Here is a 19,138-nt window from a genome sequence, read left to right as displayed (position 1 = left end):
TGTACAAAATACAAGACGGCAGCACTTCTATAAAGTATTTTGGTTAAAAAAGTTGCAGTCATAGGATCACAAACCTGTCAGAGGGTCTTTACTGATCAGTAGAACATTGGGCAAAGTCATCACAATCAGCTGCTGCAGAACTTCCTGGAAAAAAAAAAACCAAAAACTTCTTTAAAACTTTCTGTATTTTCTTTCATTTAAATATATCAAAATGTATCCGCAATTTTACAACATAATTTTGCTATAGATTTTACCTTTTGCATTGCAAATGTATTACAGAGAGGCCATGCTGCAGCAGTCACCTTGACTGGATTGGTCTCATGCATGCAGCCCTATTAGGGTGTACTTAGAAGACTAATTTTTGATGCATGCTTTTTGCCACAATTTTCTCCATCTCTGCAAAACCATGGCTATTTTACCAAAAATCATGGGGGAGGAAACCAAATTATGTAGAACCACTACCAACTGCTTTTTATGGGCTAAGGGCCTATTGCCTGGTTTATACCCATGGTAGGCATCCTCAGACCATAGCCCAGTGTAGACATATCAGGTTCACAGTGATGAAATAGTGGCTCCAGAACAAATATGGTCTGATCACCATGGGCACAATGACAACCACCCCCCTTCCTCGCTTCCTACACACACGTCATTGGAATTGAGGAGTCCCACATTCCAGTACCCACAACTCCTAAGAAATTAGTCACAGCCAATGGAGACGCCTGAATATAAAAGGAGAAACGGAATAAAAAATAAAAAAAAAAGCAGTGGCAGAGAAAGAGCGTTAAATAAACGCTGAAAGGAACAAAACCAGCATGAGGTCATCCAACCGCCCTGTTAACCCATTCACAGCAAACCCGGCAGCACAGTGGCCCAAACTCCAAACAGCCCCCAGCTACAGCGACCAACTCCACCAGATTCAATGGTGGTTATTAATGGAAAATAAATCCACTTTTTTTTTTCTTCCTTTTTTAGGTTTACAAAATACAGTGAAAAACAAAAGTAAAAAATGCCACTATTGTCTGGGGTTGTTCTCACTCCTTAGACTTGTATTCCTTTTAAAATGTTTTCCCTGAGCCATTAAGCATTTCTATCTGATAGAGGAATATAGCTCTTCTGTTCATCTTGGGCTTCCTGGTTCATAATAAGAATGACAGAACTGCAGTAAAGACTGACACAGTAACAAAGCTGTTGAAAAATGGAAGGTAAAATTGCAGAAAGAAATGCCACTGAGAATTTTGTGGGTGACAACCCCAACTGGTACTGTAAGGCCCCTACCACACAAGTGATGCGTTTTCACGCATCGCGTCCAAAAATTCACACAGTCACATCACGTGAAAAGGACGCTGCAGTGGCGGTCAGCAGAATGGCTCTATTTATCATAAATGGCTAAATAGAGCCAGCTGTCTTCTTTAATGAGCGCCGACGCAGGTAAACTCCCTCTCTCTCCCCCCTTTTTTTTTCAGCTTACATAGGAATTTATGGGAGCTCGATGCAATTTTCATCAAAAGCTAGGTCATCTTTTGACAAGGAAAAATCGTGGCTGAAAATTGTTGGCGATTTTTTGTCGCGATTTTTTTTCGCGGCAAAAATCACCCATGTAAATGAACGCATTGGAATCCAATGCTTTACGTGGTTGCAATTTTCTGGCAACGGTTTCTCGCTGCTAATAGCAGTGAGAAAACACTTGTGTGAAAGTGGTCACCACCCAGCAACCAGAGCCCTATTTTACTACTACCTGAGTGTGTAAACCTGACCTATAAGAAATGTGCAGCCCAACAAACTGTAATAAAGACGTCTGGAGTTCAGCCACCAGTTTTCTAAGAGATTCCACATTATCAAGCAGACTTTTGACAGATTACAAAATTCAGGATTAAAGAAATATATATCATTAACACCCGGCTGTCCAGATGGGAGGCAGCAGGGCTGAAGTCTCGCTATTTCTGTAGTGGAGTTAGGGTCACCGCTTGACGATGTTCTCCTGCTGCAGTCACACAATCACGGCAGCGCCTTTGTCACATTTGGCGCCGCAGGAACCAGTTTTACAACATTGACTTTTTTTTTAAAGCCCATCCCCCTAAAATAAATAGAAGCTATCGCCTGTACCAAAGTCCATCCCCGTAAGGAATCAGTGCAGCAACATCACATTACATTACTTTCACTTAAAGCGCCCCTCTGGTTTCAAGACAAACCTTTGTCCTGGGACCAGAGAAAGTAGTTATACTACCTGCTGTTGGTCTTCTGTGCGGTCTGATCTTCTTTACTAATCTGACTTTGCCTAGACTTTGTTGTAAAATGTGCCTAAGTTTGGCAAATGTACTAAAAAGAATTATCCATTGTGTCCATCTTTTCTGGCATGTAGTAGTAACGTGCGGGAATCCCGATAGTGGAAACGAATCCATTGACATGAATGGTTGTGTGTCATCCCGGTATACAGTACAGCCGTGATTTTCATGGCCGCATAACGGGGCTAAAACACGTCCATCTATTTAAGCTCAAAGAGCAAGTCTCCGACCACATTCTGAGAGCCATAACTTTATTTTCCCATTGGAGTAGCTGTTTGAGGGCATTTTTTAGCCAAATGTATTGAAAATCTTCGGTACATATTTATTCATATTTATGGAAGGGGTGGGGGGGGGGGGGGTTGAATACAAAAAGGTGTCAGCAGTTCTGGAATTGTTCTCTATATTCCTTTTTACCATTCACAGAAAGTAAATGAATTAACTTTACTCTGTGGGACTTTGCGATTGCCACGGTGCCAAATATGTATTTTTTTTACAGAAATCATCATTTTAAAAAAGTTGTTTATTTTAACACACAGAAAGAGCCCCAGCTGTCTATTGGTTGGGTCTGGAATTGCAGGTCATCTTCTTTAGAGCAGATGGGGCTAAACTGTACTATCCCACACCATCTGCGGACAGGTGTAGTGCTGTTTTGGGGAAAAAGCAGCTATGCTTGCTAACCCCGTGCAATCCCATACACTCAGAAGGATTGCAAGGAATATAAACTCCCCCATGCCATCCCTATGAATCGAATGGTAAAATACAGGTGCGGTTAATGGCAGTCTGTATGCATCTTATGGAGCAATAAGCAGACGGTCATAGAAAACTCCACGTTTTGTGACTGAAACAGGCTGTAAATCTTCAATACAGGTGAACATAACCGAACGCACAAAGGGTTAAACAAAGACCTTTTGCACAGGTTAAGTCATGGATTTGATGCCAAGAGAGCACAATGGGGCAGCTCCAGGCGACAAGCTCCGGCCTGAATGACATTTGCTCAATATTACAACATCGTAGAAACCCCAAGTAATGTACACATGGAGACCTCTACATTCTGACGTAGAATGTTCCCAAATGAGTGAACAGTTTCCCACAGCAGCACCGATTATTTCAGGAAAGACGTGAGCTGACCGTGTGGGAGGTGACAGACAGTTACATAGTGGAAGGAGCAGGGTATATGTTGGTCTTGTAGGAGGTCAGAAACATAGATACACAGTGAAAGTCCACACAGCCAGGGGTTGCAATTGCGACCTGGGCCCCTGCGCTGAGGGGGCACAGAGGCCCCTCTGCCATGTACAAAATGCAAATTGAGTGCATTACCCACTGGTTGCACTGCCGGCTGTGTGATTGGTGCAGCGGACTGTGCGATTGTGGAAAGAAGGAGGAGGAGGGGAGAAGAGGCGGCGAGGCTGTACAGTGCAGGCAGCAGAGCCCGCGTGCAGGTACTTGGGGAGCCGGCTGCAGCTTTCCCAAACGCATGCTCCTCCCACTGAGAGACTGCAGTTATGATTGGTCCAGCCGGGAGTGCACTAACAGAGTCAGGGAGTGGAGGGGTAGAGCGAAGGTACAGTACATGCAGTGCAACGAGGCATGTACAGCACGTTATCTTGTATGTATAGCTGGTATAAATTATACAATCTGTACATATATAAATTATATACAGAAGATACCCAGATTATAAAACATGCTCCATATCATTTTATACAGGGCATATACATCCTGTATATAGCGATATGCAGCATTGTGTATAACCTGGGTATCTTCTGTATATAATTATATATGCACTACTGGTATAAGTTATACATCCCTGTATGTAGTGATATCAACCATGCAGGTATACCCTGGTATATCATTATATACAGGGGATGTATAACTTATACCAATTGTACATATATAATTATATACAGGAGATACCCTGGTAAGGACTCATACACACGACTGTTTTCACCGCGTATCACGCATGCGTTGCACTGCCGAGTAATACACAGTCAATGGAGTCAATGAAAGTCAACGGACTTTCATTGTTCCATGCACACAGGTGTGTAGATACGCAAGAGAAATAAATTGCAGCATACTCCATTTCTCTGCGTACGTACGCAGTGGGAGCCTTATACCCTTGTATGGGCTGCGTATGATACAATGTCCATACGCAATAGATTGCGTATATGCGGTGTTTCCATATGCATCTCCGCTCTGAACAGAGTGAGGAATTTAAAAGAAGAAAAAAAAAAAATCTATGGGCACGCGCAGTGCCATATGCGGTCTCTGTTAGAAGCACGCGTGGCTGGAAACGTGTAAAAAGCTGTGGCATTTTACATATGGGTGTGGGCATGAGCCCTTAGCGTGGTTTTACACCTGCATTGGGGATTCCACTTTTCTGCTCCATTCTGGGAGCAGGAAAGAGGAATCCCCGCGGCTAAACAGCTCTGTTTCTGGACAGAACCAAACAGCGTTGGACGGACCCCATTGACTATGATTGGGTCCGTTGGAACCTCCAGCTGGAGGGAAACCTAACACAGATGTGAAAACAGCCTTACACCAGCATGGTCAAGATCACTGTATATAGTGATATGGAGCTTGCTGATATAATCTGGGCATCCCCTGTATACAATTGCACACAATCAAAAAAATGTATCAAAAAACATGCTCTTTTTTATAGTGTATGCAGTTTCTTAAAAACGTCTGTAGTTTTTGAACACCGCCTGCAGCTTTTTAATGTGTTTTTTTTAATTGTGGTTCAAAAATACAAGAAAAAACATGAGCACAGCCTAAGGCTACTCTCACACACGGCACCGGGAAAACACTACGATTTTGATCGCTGCGTTATACCACAATTTTTATCAGCATTTTCGAACACAGGTTACTGCATTCGGCAGCGCTTATAAACACATCTCATCATTGTGATAGAGCAGACAGCACTTGAAAAATCACAGCGTTAGAAAACGCGGTGTTCAAGCACAGGTCTGTGAGGTCCCATTGAAATCAATGGGAGCATTATACTGCAATTACCTTGGCGTTTTTAATCGAAGTAAAAAGCGCATGTGCGAGAGCGGCCAAGTGGGCTACAAACACATTTTTATGCAATTAAAAATGAGCCAATGAGTCATGTTTGGAAAGCTTATGCCAAGGGGATAGCTCATGTATGTAAATTCATTTTGCAGCTTTAGGCTTCCTGCACACGGGCGGAAATCCCGCGGCGGGATTATCCACGGGATTTCCGCCACTGAAAGCCTGCATAGGAGTGCATTACAATACGCACTCCTATGCAGACGGCCGCGGTTTGGCTGCGCGAAATGTCGCGCGGCAAACAAACCGCGTCATGTCCCATTTCTGTGCGGGGCTCGCAGAGCCTCGCACAGAAACGTCACTCACCCGGCTGCCGGCTCCGGTCTGCGCATGCACATGAAAGAGCCGGGGCCGCCAGGCGCGGGTGAGTATGCGCTCCTCCCTGCAATTCTCGCCGCCGGATTAGACCCGCCCCCGTCTGCAGGCGGCCTTATGCAGCGTGATTTAGGTATAGGCACAGGTGGAGGGGGGTGCCCTAAGCTGAACTTTTGCACCTGAGCCCTTGAGCCTTTAGTTACGCCCTTGCACACAGCCATATGGAATATCGCAGTAAGGGCCATTCACATGGCCGTATTTTGGGATGTGTTGTCCATGTATTTCACAGACAGCTCAATGCCCTATGATTGTCTGTTTGCACCGACGAGAGCAAGACATGCAGTGCATGGGGTGCAGGAACATTGCACAGTGCACATTTTATACTACGCAACTTGCACATGGGCATGTGAACACGGCCTAAATGTAGCGGCAGAAGTCAGGATGTGATGGAGTAATAGGGGTATTATAGTGTGTTGAAAAGACACAGTTCATAGACGCCACTTTCACACAGCAGTATTCTGGTTTGTATTTGTCTTCTGCATCCAGCTGTTCCCCACTCCAAGCGCCCGGCTGTTATACAGTCGAGCGCTCATAGCGGAGGATGCAGAAGACACGCGGGGTGTCCCCGCTTGTCTTATGCATCCAGCTGTTTTCTGCCTGGCCAGGACCGATCGTCAGGCATGTCCCCTCCATCGGGCATCTTCTTCTTTTGCTTCTTGAAGCAGAGCTGGAGCGGTCAAAATGACCGCTTCCTGCTCTGCTCCGTCCGTCAGCCACTTCCAAGGTGAACGGACGAGCGTCACGTCACAAGCAGTGCTTGCTGTGGGTGGTCCGTCCGTCCTGGCTGAACTCCGAGGTCTGCGCGTGTGCAGTGGAGAGGCGGCCCGTCCTGACTCCTGTCAGAGGGCACCTGTCTTCTGCGCCTGCGCGCAATCCCGGAGGGGGGCGGCTCGTCGGAGGAAGAAGAGCCTGCTGGGAGATGACCCCGCTGCACAGCAACAACAGGAAAAAAAGGTAAGTATTAGGTTTTTATGCTTTAGCACGTCAAAAATCGTGGGTTCCCTGTGTCCATTAGGCAGACCAGGGAACAATGGCTGTTAAAGGGGTTCTGATACGAATAAGGTTTTTATGCTTTAAGGACTGACACCCCATCCTCAGTGATCCTGCCCAAACCGAAGGGTTTGGTGTTAAATCAGTCTTATGGAATGAAGCTGTAATTAAACCACTTTTCTTCATACAAGGAAATCCTGGCACAATTTCCCATCTCGTCTCATATACAAGAGTCTGTACCCTACAAAATCCAGATCCTGTTCCTTCAATTATAAAACCGGACTATAACACCGTACAGGAAGAATAAAGAACCGGACTCAAGACAATGTAACAATTATATACTATAATCACCGGGTACAATATAACCAAGCACGCCTCCTGAAAAACATCTCTCTAAATACATCCCAAGTAAACAGAACTAAATATTCTAATCAACTGTTCCTTACTTTTTAAAAGGGACGTTCTCCTTAACCCTCTTCAGATTCAGGCTTCTATCACTACATATATCAAACCAATTCTGTACGATATTCATCTAGTTATCAGACCTCCTATTACCTGCAGCCCCCACCCTAAATCAGACCCTGCACCCCTGATGAGGAGTGACACATGACAGCTGCACCCCCAGATCAGCTTGTCTCTTGCACCATCTGTTGCAGGGACAGCTGTGAACTGACGGCTGCTATTACCAGTATTCATGAAAGATTAACCAGCTACCACTGTCCTGGCAATTATCAGCCCTCAATGCAAAGCCGCAGAGGGGCTGACAGGCAGCGGTGCCAGGGGAGATGATGAAACGACAGCTCTGATCAGACCCGCCGTGATGAGACAACATGAATAACAACATATTCATATGAGACTGTTGCTACCAGGAATAAACTGGAACTATGGATGAGGCCAAGATACTCGCTGCATGGAGTTTACATGGAGAGTATCACACATAATAGGCTTAGGTACAGCAGCTCAGCAGACAGTATCTCATGATAAGCTTAGATGTAGCGGTTTAACAGTAGTGGATTTTCACACCGCGGATTTTTACTGCAGAATCCATGCACATTCTGCTCAAATTCCACTGCAAATCCATATCTCATTACTTTCAATGGGAACCCATGCCGTACTCTATATGGTGCAGAGTTTTTCCATGTGCAAAATTTCAAATCTCAGTGTGGGGGGGGGGGGGGGGTTGCCAGGTCACATCTTAGCACACAGTCTGTGACGTCTCCGCATTGGGAATTCCGCAAGCGGATTTGGCCACTGAAAAGGGCACGTCCGCATGTGAATCTGCGCTACACCTGTATAGCAGCTTCAGAAATCCACAGCTCAGCTACAGATTTCTGCTGTGGTTTCTAGAGGTGTAATCCACACAGAAAAATCTACACTGAATTCCGCTGTGTATGTAGTGACCCAGCGTTGTCACTTTTAAGGGTTAATCTTCTTATAACTCACATTTAATTTAAAAAAAGAAAATCATCATGCCAGATTATTTTATGTGGTTTTTTTTTTAGCAATTCCAAGGAATCCACAAGGTGCTTTCCCATCCAAAATAAATAAGAGCTGGGAAGTGTGTGGGTGGGAGGGAAATTGGATTGAAAAGGATTAATATCCTCTTTGTAGGGGCTGAATAGAGGTCTACTGTGTTTCCCCAAAAATAAGACCTATTCCGAATTTTTTTGGGAAAAAGGGGGGCTTGAAATATAATGACGAATATATATGATGAATGACATCACTGAATGGCTGTGATTGGCTCAGGCTGAGGTCCTAAGCCAATCACAGAATTCTCTTACTGGAGGAGAGGTATTCAACCCACGTTACAAGGAAGAGAATGCTCGGTCACCGCTGAGGATGACAAAGAAGAATGCTGATGCGCATGGAGAGCAGTGAGAGGCACGGGGACTGCACCTGCGAGGTGAGTATTAAGACACTCCTCGAAAATAAGACACTGTGCCTGTTTTTGGGGGAAAAATTTATATAAGACAGTGTTTTATTATCAGGGAAACACAATATATTGGAGTTGGTGACTAGAGGATCAGAGAGTTTAATATAGAGAGATAGAACAACCTCAGTTTCTTAGCATTATGTAGTGCCACTTCTTAGCCTCTCAGCTCTTGGGTCCTCTCAGCAGCATAGAGCAACTTTTCCAGAAGCTTGAGAAAGAAGAGCATAAAATGAGGTGCATCAACAAGTACAGAAAAAGTCTGAGGAAGGAGCAAAATCCCAAATACAATGTTATAAGAGTCTTCCCAAGTGGAAAACCTGGATAAATAGTACAAGATTTTTTAAAATTTGTTTTATAAGCAACGGTAGTATTATTGTATTATGTTACCACCGGAAGTTAGGGTTGGCGACATAATACAGCACTGTCAAAAAAAACCAAAAACAACTCACACCCCCAGCTTGTGATTGGCTGGGGGCGTGTTTCATCAGTAAAGTGCGGTCCTCAGGACTGCACGCCCAGGAGCGTCTTCGGCAGCACCAACTATCAGCAGGGTACCGCCCACCAGAGAGGCGGCAGCAGCATTTACAGCTCATAATGTTACCCCAAGTGCCAAAGTGACCTTCATCCTAAGCCTGTAGGGCCGGCAAATATTTATGCACACGCTGGTAGCACCTTCAAGCCTTGACCCAAATTGGGACCTAGGTGTGACAGGGACGTTCCCCCTGTCAAACCCCTAGCTTCCGGTGGCATCAAGATACAAGAATACCAGCAACAGTATCTTCAGTCACCACCTGTAAACTGGGATGATGGAAAATGACTGTAAAGAAAATATCACCCTGAATGCCACCTAAGCTACAATAAACCTAAATTTTGCTGTTAACCCCTTCCCCCTCCACCTCCCTTCCTGACTCCTGGAGCTACTTAGTGTTGGTGGACCTGTGCCACACTACACAACACCATCCCCAGGAGCAGAGACCAGGACATACCACCTAGTCCCCAATCGTTCACTGTAGTCAGGATAGGTTCACACAACAAAATAGCTGAGCAAAAATTCTACAAGAAATCTTAGGGGAATCCAGAGCGGCAAATATGCAACAAATCATGCGGCTTTTGTTGTAGATTTGTTCCTGCTTTGCCTGTGAAACACTGCGAATCACGTTAGCACCCACTTAGATATTGTATTTGCAGTGTGCATTGTTTACCATTTTAGCATTTAGTGGAATGCTATGGAAATCTGTGGTGTAGTTCTTATGGTACCGATTTTTCATGGTTTTTCAAACACGTGTTGCGGGAAGAATAGTTACTTTAGCGATTCTCTGCATTATAATCAATCATTCACACTATTAATCACACTAATATTTTACACAGTTTATACAGTGTTCCCCCCAAAATAAGACCTATCCAGAAAATAAGCCCTAGCATGATTTTTTAGATTTTCGAGAGGCTTGAAATATAAGCCCTACCCCAGGAATGCATTGGGGGTGTGAAAAAGGTCGTAAAAATGCAATTGCTGCATTTTTACAACGCTTTTCCAGATCAGCTGTGCCACTTACCCAACCAGCTCAGTGCAGCTCCTTCCTGCTGCTTTCTAGAAACCCAAAGCGGTTCCCACAGTTCTCAGCTGCCCGCACAGGATGACTGTGTGGGCGGTTCAGCCAATCACAGCCAGTGGCCAAATCATAAATCCCGCCCCCACAACATGATGTCTGTGTTTTGACCTTTAAACACCGAGGTTCAGCCAATCAATGTAGTGTTCGAAGAACCAATCATAGTCATTGCTTTGTGGAATCGGGATTTATCAACACTACCCCAAGAGCGTATAGCAAACCACGTGGTCAACGCTAGGCCAGAACAGTATAGCAAACCACGTGGTCAACGCTAGGCCAGAACAGTATAGCAAACCACGTGGTCAACGCTAGGCCAGAACAGTATAGCAAACCACGTGGTCAACGCTAGGCCAGAACAGTATAGCAAACCACGTGGTCAACGCTAGGCCAGAACAGTGTACCACACCACGTGGTCAACGCTAGGCCAGAACAGTGTACCAAACCACGTGGTCAACGCTAGGCCAGAACAGTGTACCAAACCACGTGGTCAACGCTAGGCCAGAACAGTGTACCAAACCACGTGGTCAACGCTAGGCCAGAACAGTGTACCAAACCACGTGGTCAACGCTAGGCCAGAACAGTGTACCAAACCACGTGGTCAACGCTAGGCCAGAACAGTGTACCAAACCACGTGGTCAACGCTAGGCCAGAACAGTGTACCAAACCACGTGGTCAACGCTAGGCCAGAACAGTGTACCAAACCACGTGGTCAACGCTAGGCCAGAACAGTGTACCAAACCACGTGGTCAACGCTAGGCCAGAACAGTGTACCAAACCACGTGGTCAACGCTAGGCCAGAACAGTGTACCAAACCACGTGGTCAACGCTAGGCCAGAACAGTGTACCAAACCACGTGGTCAACGCTAGGCCAGAACAGTGTACCAAACCACGTGGTCAACGCTAGGCCAGAACAGTGTACCAAACCACGTGGTCAACGCTAGGCCAGAACAGTGTACCAAACCACGTGGTCAACGCTAGCTGAGAACAGTGTACCAAACCACGTGGTCAATGCTAGCCCAGAACAGTATACCAAACCACGTGGTCAACGCTAGGCCAGAACAGTGTACCAAACCACGTGGTCAACGCTAGCCCAGAACAGTATACCATACCACGTGGTCAGCACTACCCCAGGACAATATACCAGCACTCATTGAATTGAAACCATTAACGCTAACATGTTGGCCCCACAGAAGTGGTCACTGAAACTGTCGTTTGAGCAATTTTTGAGCAATCATCGTTCCGTGTAAATGGGCCTTTGCATGTAGTGCAACTACAAGATCAGTCGCCGTTGAAGAGGGATGTTGTGTAATTGACAGCTTAAAGAGACTACTCAGGCATCCACCAGGAATTTATGCTGCAATACTTAACAACATAATAAGACTAATGTGACGGCACTTCACCCAGAGTGTGTACAATACACACCAGTTTCTATAGGGATCTGGGGCCAATAATCTGTGTACATGGCGGCTAATGGGCGAATCCCTCCCACCCCAGCTAATCACATGTAATTATCAGACTGCTATGGAGAGGAACTGCCATTGTCTACAAGATGAGGAACACGGCTGAAGTTACACCTCAGGTACAGGAGTAAGAGCCCTTTAAGTATGTGCAGTCCGGGGGCAACAGGCGATGCTGTGACCACAGGCCAGCACAGTACAGCAAGTATGAGACGCGGTAGGCGTTGCTGTCGCCCAACCTGCTTTGACTTCACATTTCCATTTGTAATCACTTGGACTAATTAATGACTCCAGCATAGAAGCAATCAGTAAATGTGGATCAATATTAATAATAGATGGGCCCCAGGGGCCGCTACCAGACTGAGTCCTCCACAAATACAGTTGGATTTAATATAATGCAGCGTTAACCCTTGTGACCTCAGCTTTCTCAAATTTACATGAAATATTAGTCAGTAAAAAGAAGGAAAGGGTCTTAGAGGGACAAATAAAAAAATAGGTCAATTTCCACCTAATGGGTCCAATCACATTATACACGCATCATCCTGTCCGCCCAGTATGATAAAAAGTATAGACATCAGCAGGGCTGGCCTTAGGATACATGGCATCTTGTGAGAATTTTTCAGCATGCCCCCTCCCCTACATCCTTGCTGTTAAAGGTTAAAATTATTATATATTTATCTATTTTTGTAATGCAGCAAACATGGCAGCGTGCCCACACTACAGCAGCTCAGTGGATACAAACAGCACCAGAACCAAAGCTAATAACATTAAAAAAACAGCATCAACCTCAGTACATAGATTCTGGAGCCCATCTCATAACAAATACAGCATGAACCAACCTCAGTACATAGATTCTGGAGCCCATCTCATAACAAATACAGCATGAACCAACCTCAGTACACACATACAATACCAGAACCATCACCATCATAACAAATACAGCACCAGAACAAAGCTCATACAGTAGCAGAGGTAAGCAATTGTGTTGCAGGGGTACCAAAAGGGCTGACAGCAGCACCTCAGAACATTAGAAATGAGGAGACAGAAACAGGATGGTGATTAATGTAGCTTCGCAAGAGTCGGCAGACAGAAGATCATCATCTGGTCAGGTGGACCTATGGGGGGCGGCTGCCCTCAGTGTACATCCACCTGGTGTCCCCCTACAAGCTGGTGGCCAGTGCCCTGTGTGACCACGTGGGTTGCATGTAGCAAAGTCTGGTCAAGCACATCATAGAGGCCAGACCATTCAGATACCATGGGGCCCCAGTGTCCCTTCTTTAATGAATGGTGAGATCTTAAGCAATCAACCCAAGGCTCTTGGGAGGGACATTGTGTGGAGGGCAGCCACCAAGTCCTCTTTTTACTGTAAGGCTGCCTGTCCGCGGGCATTTTTGCATTGCATTCCCCGCGTCGATAATCTGTCCGCAGGGAACGCAGTGCACGCTTTCCATAGCGTTGCTTTGGAAAGCGCAGCAGCTCCCCTGTCCACTAGCGAAAAAGCATAGCGATTCTCCGCTTGTGGCCGGCAAATCGCAGCATGCTGCGAATTGTCGCGATTCTCCGCTGTGAGCCTGTCAGATTTGTCTGCCGGCTCCTGCTCCTGGGTGGCAGCTTTCCGCCGCGGGATACCGCAATGCCCGTGGACAGGCAGCCTTCATTAAGGTGATGTTACCTGCACCAGAAAAGTATGCACATTTTAACTCTTTCCAATCCAGTGTCGCCCCTTGTCGGACATTAAGTTTTCCCTGCATAGCGCCTATGTCGGGTGACGTCCAGCACATGTTTCTAACAGTATACAGTACAGTGATCCGATGTTGGACACTATTCTGCATACTGTTAGAAACATGTGCTATACACATTGTATGCAGTTATAGGATGCCTCTGTATTACAGGGATATCAATCCAATAGATCATTAGAGAAATTGGAAATGAATATAGTCCTATTATCTACATAGAATTACAGGATTATTACAAATGATCTTCCTGATGTGAAACACTCAGAACTCACATTTAATTTTCAAAAAATGCAAATAAAAACCATAAGGCCGCTCTCATACTGGACACTTTTTAGCGCAGCAGTCCGAAAGCCACAATTAGCGTGGCTTTTCGAATACCTCGCTAACTGTGGTACAAGGCTCCCATTGATTTCAATAGGGCTTCGCAGACCCACGCTTGCTTTGCATCCCCATGGCGTTTTTAATGCCATGATTTTTGATTGCTGTCCGTTCTATTTTATTCACGATTTAGTGCTTTTTAATGCACCTCATCACCTATCACAATGCATTGAAAACCGCCACTCAAAGTCACAGTAAGATGCCTAGATTTCGACCAGCGTTTTCTGAACGCATGTGTGAGAGCAGCCTTACAGGTCATTTTTATGTGTTTCTGTTGAGTAATTCCAAGGCATCCACAATGAGCTTTCCCACCCAAATAAGAGCTGGGGAGTGTGCGGGTGGCAGGAAAAATGGATTGGAAAGGGTTAATAATTGCTATGGATCTCGCTCACATCTCCTAACTTGGACTAAATAATCTAGACACATCTGACCAGCAATCCCCCTCCGGGAGACCAAGGGGGCCTACTTAGGAACCCTTAGGATTATAATGGGTTTAACGATTTCCTTGCCATGAGATGAATGCAGATAATACTTGCAATAATTTGTATCTGGAGATAGAACTGGAGAGGAAATATAAGGGAAGTCGACTCCCTTAGATTTGCTGAATTTTTGTAATACTGTATATCAGAATTCCTTTTTTTCCAGGCAGCAGTTCAGCAAAGGCCAAGAAGTCGCTGATGCCGGAGATCCCAGGAGATCCCAGCCGGAGGGAGCAGCAGGTGTCCCCACCTAACATGCAGACAGCGGCTGACAGTTTTCCCGTTTAAATGCTGCTCGGAATCACGTGATGCGTCTACTTGGCCTAATACTCCTATCACGATCTGCTCGTTAGTAGGACGCATTGGACTTTGTGGTTTGACTCCAACAAAAACTGGCAGTTCATAGCATATATCACTGGCAGCCACTGCTGACACACTGCAGCCTGCACCGCTGGGGCACAATGTGGGCATCAAGAACCTCATCACAAAGATCTGTTGTCTGCTAAAAACTGAACAAAAGAAAAACATCTGCACAGTGCCACCATATGCTGCTCCACCAGTTGAAGAAGCAGACTTCCAGGACTCGCTCATGTGTAAATGTACAGAGGCCAAGCTGCCATTGTCTGCCTGACCTGACAGATAATCCCATTAGAATCAAGACAAACAGGACCCTCCTCTTTTAGCGCAACTATTCTGATAGGGATCCAAGCCAGACATTAAACCATGGAGCACTACCCCGGAGGAAGATTCACCCCATCAACTGGGGCAAACAGAGCGCTATTAATTTCTTTTATTACAATGAAAATGGTATTGAGCTCTTATAAGTATGAATTGTTGTACTGCTTTTGAAAAATAAAGTTATCATTTCCATATATTTTTTAGGTAAAAAAAGCAGACTGGTTAAAAATTCACCCTATCCGGGAGAAGGGGAGGGTGGGGGGGGGGGAATATAAGCTTTCCACCGAAATCACATTGAATGACATCATAGAATGGCTCTGATTGGCCGTCGCAGCGCTTGATGAACCAATCAGAGTAATCGTTTCTTGGAGGCGGGGTATTCAATCCCCGAAACCAGGAAGAAATGCTCTATTGGCGTTCAGGACTACACAGAAGCCTGCAGCAGCGCCAGAGACCAGTGCGAGGGATCTGAATGCCAGCTGCTAGGTCAGTATTATAAGACAAGAATTGATATAAGACAGTGTCTTATTTTTGGGGAGACACGTCAGTAGAAAGAACCAAAATGTCACTCAATAGCAAAGGCAACTGAAATCTATATATAATCGTGGATGTAGCCATCATGGTCAGAAGAAACACCTCCATACTTTACACTGCAATTGGTGAACAAAACAATAGGGTACCACTTTTATACACAAGATCACAGGAGTTCCTTGAAGCAGTGAACAGTAATCAGCACAAAAACTTATTATAAACAAGTGCTGGTAATTAGTAGGCTATTACTACAGATAAAGTAGGCTGCATTCTATCTAACCTGTGAGTTCCAAACTGAGCTTGTATAATCTCCAATTTTTTGGGCAGAGGAGGGTTAATTGCAATAACGAAGCTTTTGCTTCAGCACCCAAGCTCCCTCTTCAGGGACTGTGCAGAGAAAGTGTTTCAAGGGACCCCTGTTGTGTCTTCTTCAATCCAAAGGGGGATTGGGAGGGGAATAGTTTTTCCTTGTGGAGGTGTGCAGAGACTTATAAGGCCATGTGAGCACCTCTGGGAAATTCAGTATGCAAATAGGAGATGGTACAATGCCTCTACAGCACCACCTATTAGAATCTAGAATACTCTGGCTTATATACCCAGTCCTGTTACAAGGCTTGTTAAAAGGAATGTAATCACCAAGTTTTTTGGATTAATTAGAACCAGAAAGAGAAACATTTTTCTAATCTGTTTTTATTTTCTAATTGTAGAATTTTTTTATTCTGTTGACTTTACACGACTATGGGGACATCTTTGCAGAGCTACATTTAACAGCATTGAGAGAGATGCTTTACAGCAGCTTCATGGGCCATTCAAACAATGGACAGGAGGGCACCCATTGCCTTGTATAGGAGACTGTTCTAGACATGTTCTGTGACTTGTGCAGAGAGGGGGGGGGGGGGGGGAGTAGAAAGTCACAGCTGATCACATATTGTGAATGGTGGATCCTGTGTTAACTACATATAGGCATTAGGATCCATTTACACTGAAAGAGGATCGCTCAAAAGTCGCTCAAACGGCAGTTTGAGAGACAGCTTTGAGCGATCACTTTGTTTAAGTAGCTAAATGAAGGCTCCTGCTGAATGCAGATGACAGCTGGGGGTCTGTTATCTGCATTCAGCTCCTTTGTTCTCGGAGCTGTCAGCGGTATCCGAGCAGGATAGCAGCTGAGAGAATACCATCAGCGCTATCCCGCTGAGAACTCAGCACACAGTGCTGATTAAGGCTCATCACTGACTTCAGGCTTGAAGTCAGAGATGAACGAATAGTGCACGATGGGCAGGAGTTTAGACACAGCGATTATCACTCAAAAAATGGCTGTTGAGCGAATTTTGAGTGATAATCGTGTCTAAATGGGCCTTTACCTGCCCGTGACATTAGGCTCCTTTTACACGAATGGATAAATTGTTTGCATATACAGCCTGTATCTAGGGGCAGAAGAATCGTTCGCAATTACGTTTACATATCATTTAGTTGCTCCCATTCACTGTAGCAGTGAATATCTAAACAATCGCTGTTCACACGCAGCAACATGCAAATGAGCAAACTATTTTTATGCATGCATATAATGAACAGATTCTCTTACAAATCGCTGGCCATGTTTACACTGAACGATCATTTAAATTCTCATGATACAACGATTTTTTTGAACAATGATTGTTTTGTATAGAAGGGACCTTAGTAAGAGGACTGCTGCAAAGATTTTTCTACAGATCTGTTATGCCCCTTTTACACAAGCTGCTTCTCATTTGAACGAGCAAGTAGCATCACCACTAACTCGTTTGTAATCGTTCTTGCAGCCTGTTTAAGGCCCATTTACACACACAGATATCTTTCAAAAAAATTGAAAGATCAGCGACCATTTTGCATAAAGTACTAATAGGCACTAATTGCTATTAGTACTTTATTTGCTTCATTTGCATTCAAATGAGCTTCTGGGAGCTGTTACAGAACTCAGCAGGAGGTCTAAGCTCTGAAATTCACTCCATTGTTTAGTCACAGGCACCCTGTGGAGAATTCAGCACCATGGACAGCAGACACAGCATGCTGTCCTGCTTATCAGCTGTTCTGCTGAAGGATGGTTTTCAAGCAGAACTGAAAACTGTCCTTGGGTTAAACAGTGAAAGATGGGCACTAGAGATGAGCGAACACCAAAATGTTCGGGTGTTCGTTATTCGGAACGAACTTCCCGTGATGCTCGAGGGTTCGTTTCGAACAACGAACCCCATTGAAGTCAATGGGCGACCAGAACATTTTTGTATTTCGCCGATGCTCGCTAAGGTTTTCATGTGTGAAAATCTGGGCAATTCAGGAAAGTGATGGGAATGACACAGTGACGGATAGGGCAGGCGAGGGGCTACGTGTTGGACTGCATCTCAAGTTCACAGGTCCCACTATTAAGCCACAATACCGGCAAGAGTGGGCCCCCCCCTCCCAACAACTTTTACTTCTGAAAAGCCCTCATTAGCATGGCATACCTTTGCTAAGCACCACACTACCTCCAACAAAGCACAATCACTGCCTGCATGACACTCCACTGACACTTCTCCTGGGTTACATGCTGCCCAACCGCCCCCCTCCCCCCCCACAGCGCACACCAAAGTGTCCCTGGGCAGCCTTCAGCTGCCCTCATGCCACACCACGCTCATGTCTATTTAGAATTGCGTCTGCCATGACGAGGGACCGCAGGCACACACTGCAGAGGTTGGCACGGCTAGGCAGCGACCCTCTTTAAAAGTGGCGGAGCGATAGCCCACAATGCTGTACAGAAGCAATGAGAAATAGAATCCTGTGCCACCGCCATCAGGAGCTGCACACGTGGGCATAGCAATGGGGAACCTATGTGCCACACACTATTCATTCTGTCAAGGTGTCTGCATGCCCCAGTCAGACCGGGCTTTTTAATTCATAGACACAGGCAGGTACAACTCCCTATTGTGAAGTCCCTGTCGACCCACAGCATGGGTGGCTCCCTGGAACCCACCGGCGGTACACAGAAATATCCCATTGCATTGCCCAACACAGCTGAGGTAGTAATGTTGTGCTTAACCCTTTCCAATCCAATTTGTATATGGTTTTCCTAGGGGGCTTACTCTTTTTCTGCTGTTATACAACGGCGCTATATGCTGGCTAAAGCCAGTACTGCATGAGCTGACACGTAGGATAGGCTCCGACAGCAGAGAGGCTGGCAATATACAGTAAGAGAACCCCGACGGACGTCTACCAACAACGGAGCTGTACAGCCTTAAACCCTAATGTCTTCACAGGTCACACAGTGGACTGGAAAGGGTTAATGCAGGTGGGTTTCGGCCCACACTGCATGCCCCAGTCAGACTGGGGTTCTTTACAAGTGGACACATGTAGGTTAAACTCCCTGTGGACCCACTGCCTGGGTGGGTGCCAGGAAGCCACCGGCGGTACATAGAAATATCCCATTGCATTGCCCAACACAGCTGAGGTAGTAATGTCGTGCGTAATACAGGTGGGCTTCGGCCCACACTGCATGCCCCAGTCAGACTGGGGTTCTTTAGAGGTGTACAGATGTATTAAAAACTCAGTGTGCACCTACAGCATGGGTGGCTCCCTGGAACCCACCGGCGGTACACAGAAATATCCCATTGCATTGCCCAACA

General features: G+C 45.5%; 1 protein-coding gene across 3 annotated transcripts in view; it reads right to left on the bottom strand.

The window, feature by feature from the left end:
• Nucleotides 1-19,138, bottom strand: part of CCDC88C (coiled-coil domain containing 88C) — a 108,795-nt gene that overhangs the window by 66,481 nt on the left and 23,176 nt on the right. For 2 of the 3 annotated variants that reach the window (XM_066607552.1, XM_066607554.1), the window contains exon 4: nucleotides 75-144. In XM_066607552.1, the coding sequence (XP_066463649.1) occupies nucleotides 75-144 (70 nt within the window). Of the gene's footprint in view, nucleotides 1-74; nucleotides 145-1,275; nucleotides 1,327-19,138 lie in introns of those variants that run through there. The other variant, XM_066607555.1, reaches the window with a different exon arrangement.

The sequence above is a fragment of the Eleutherodactylus coqui genome, chromosome 6 (genome assembly GCF_035609145.1).
Source record: "Eleutherodactylus coqui strain aEleCoq1 chromosome 6, aEleCoq1.hap1, whole genome shotgun sequence".
NCBI classification, from domain to species: Eukaryota; Metazoa; Chordata; class Amphibia; order Anura; family Eleutherodactylidae; genus Eleutherodactylus; species Eleutherodactylus coqui.
This window is presented reverse-complemented; position numbering and strand designations above follow the sequence as displayed.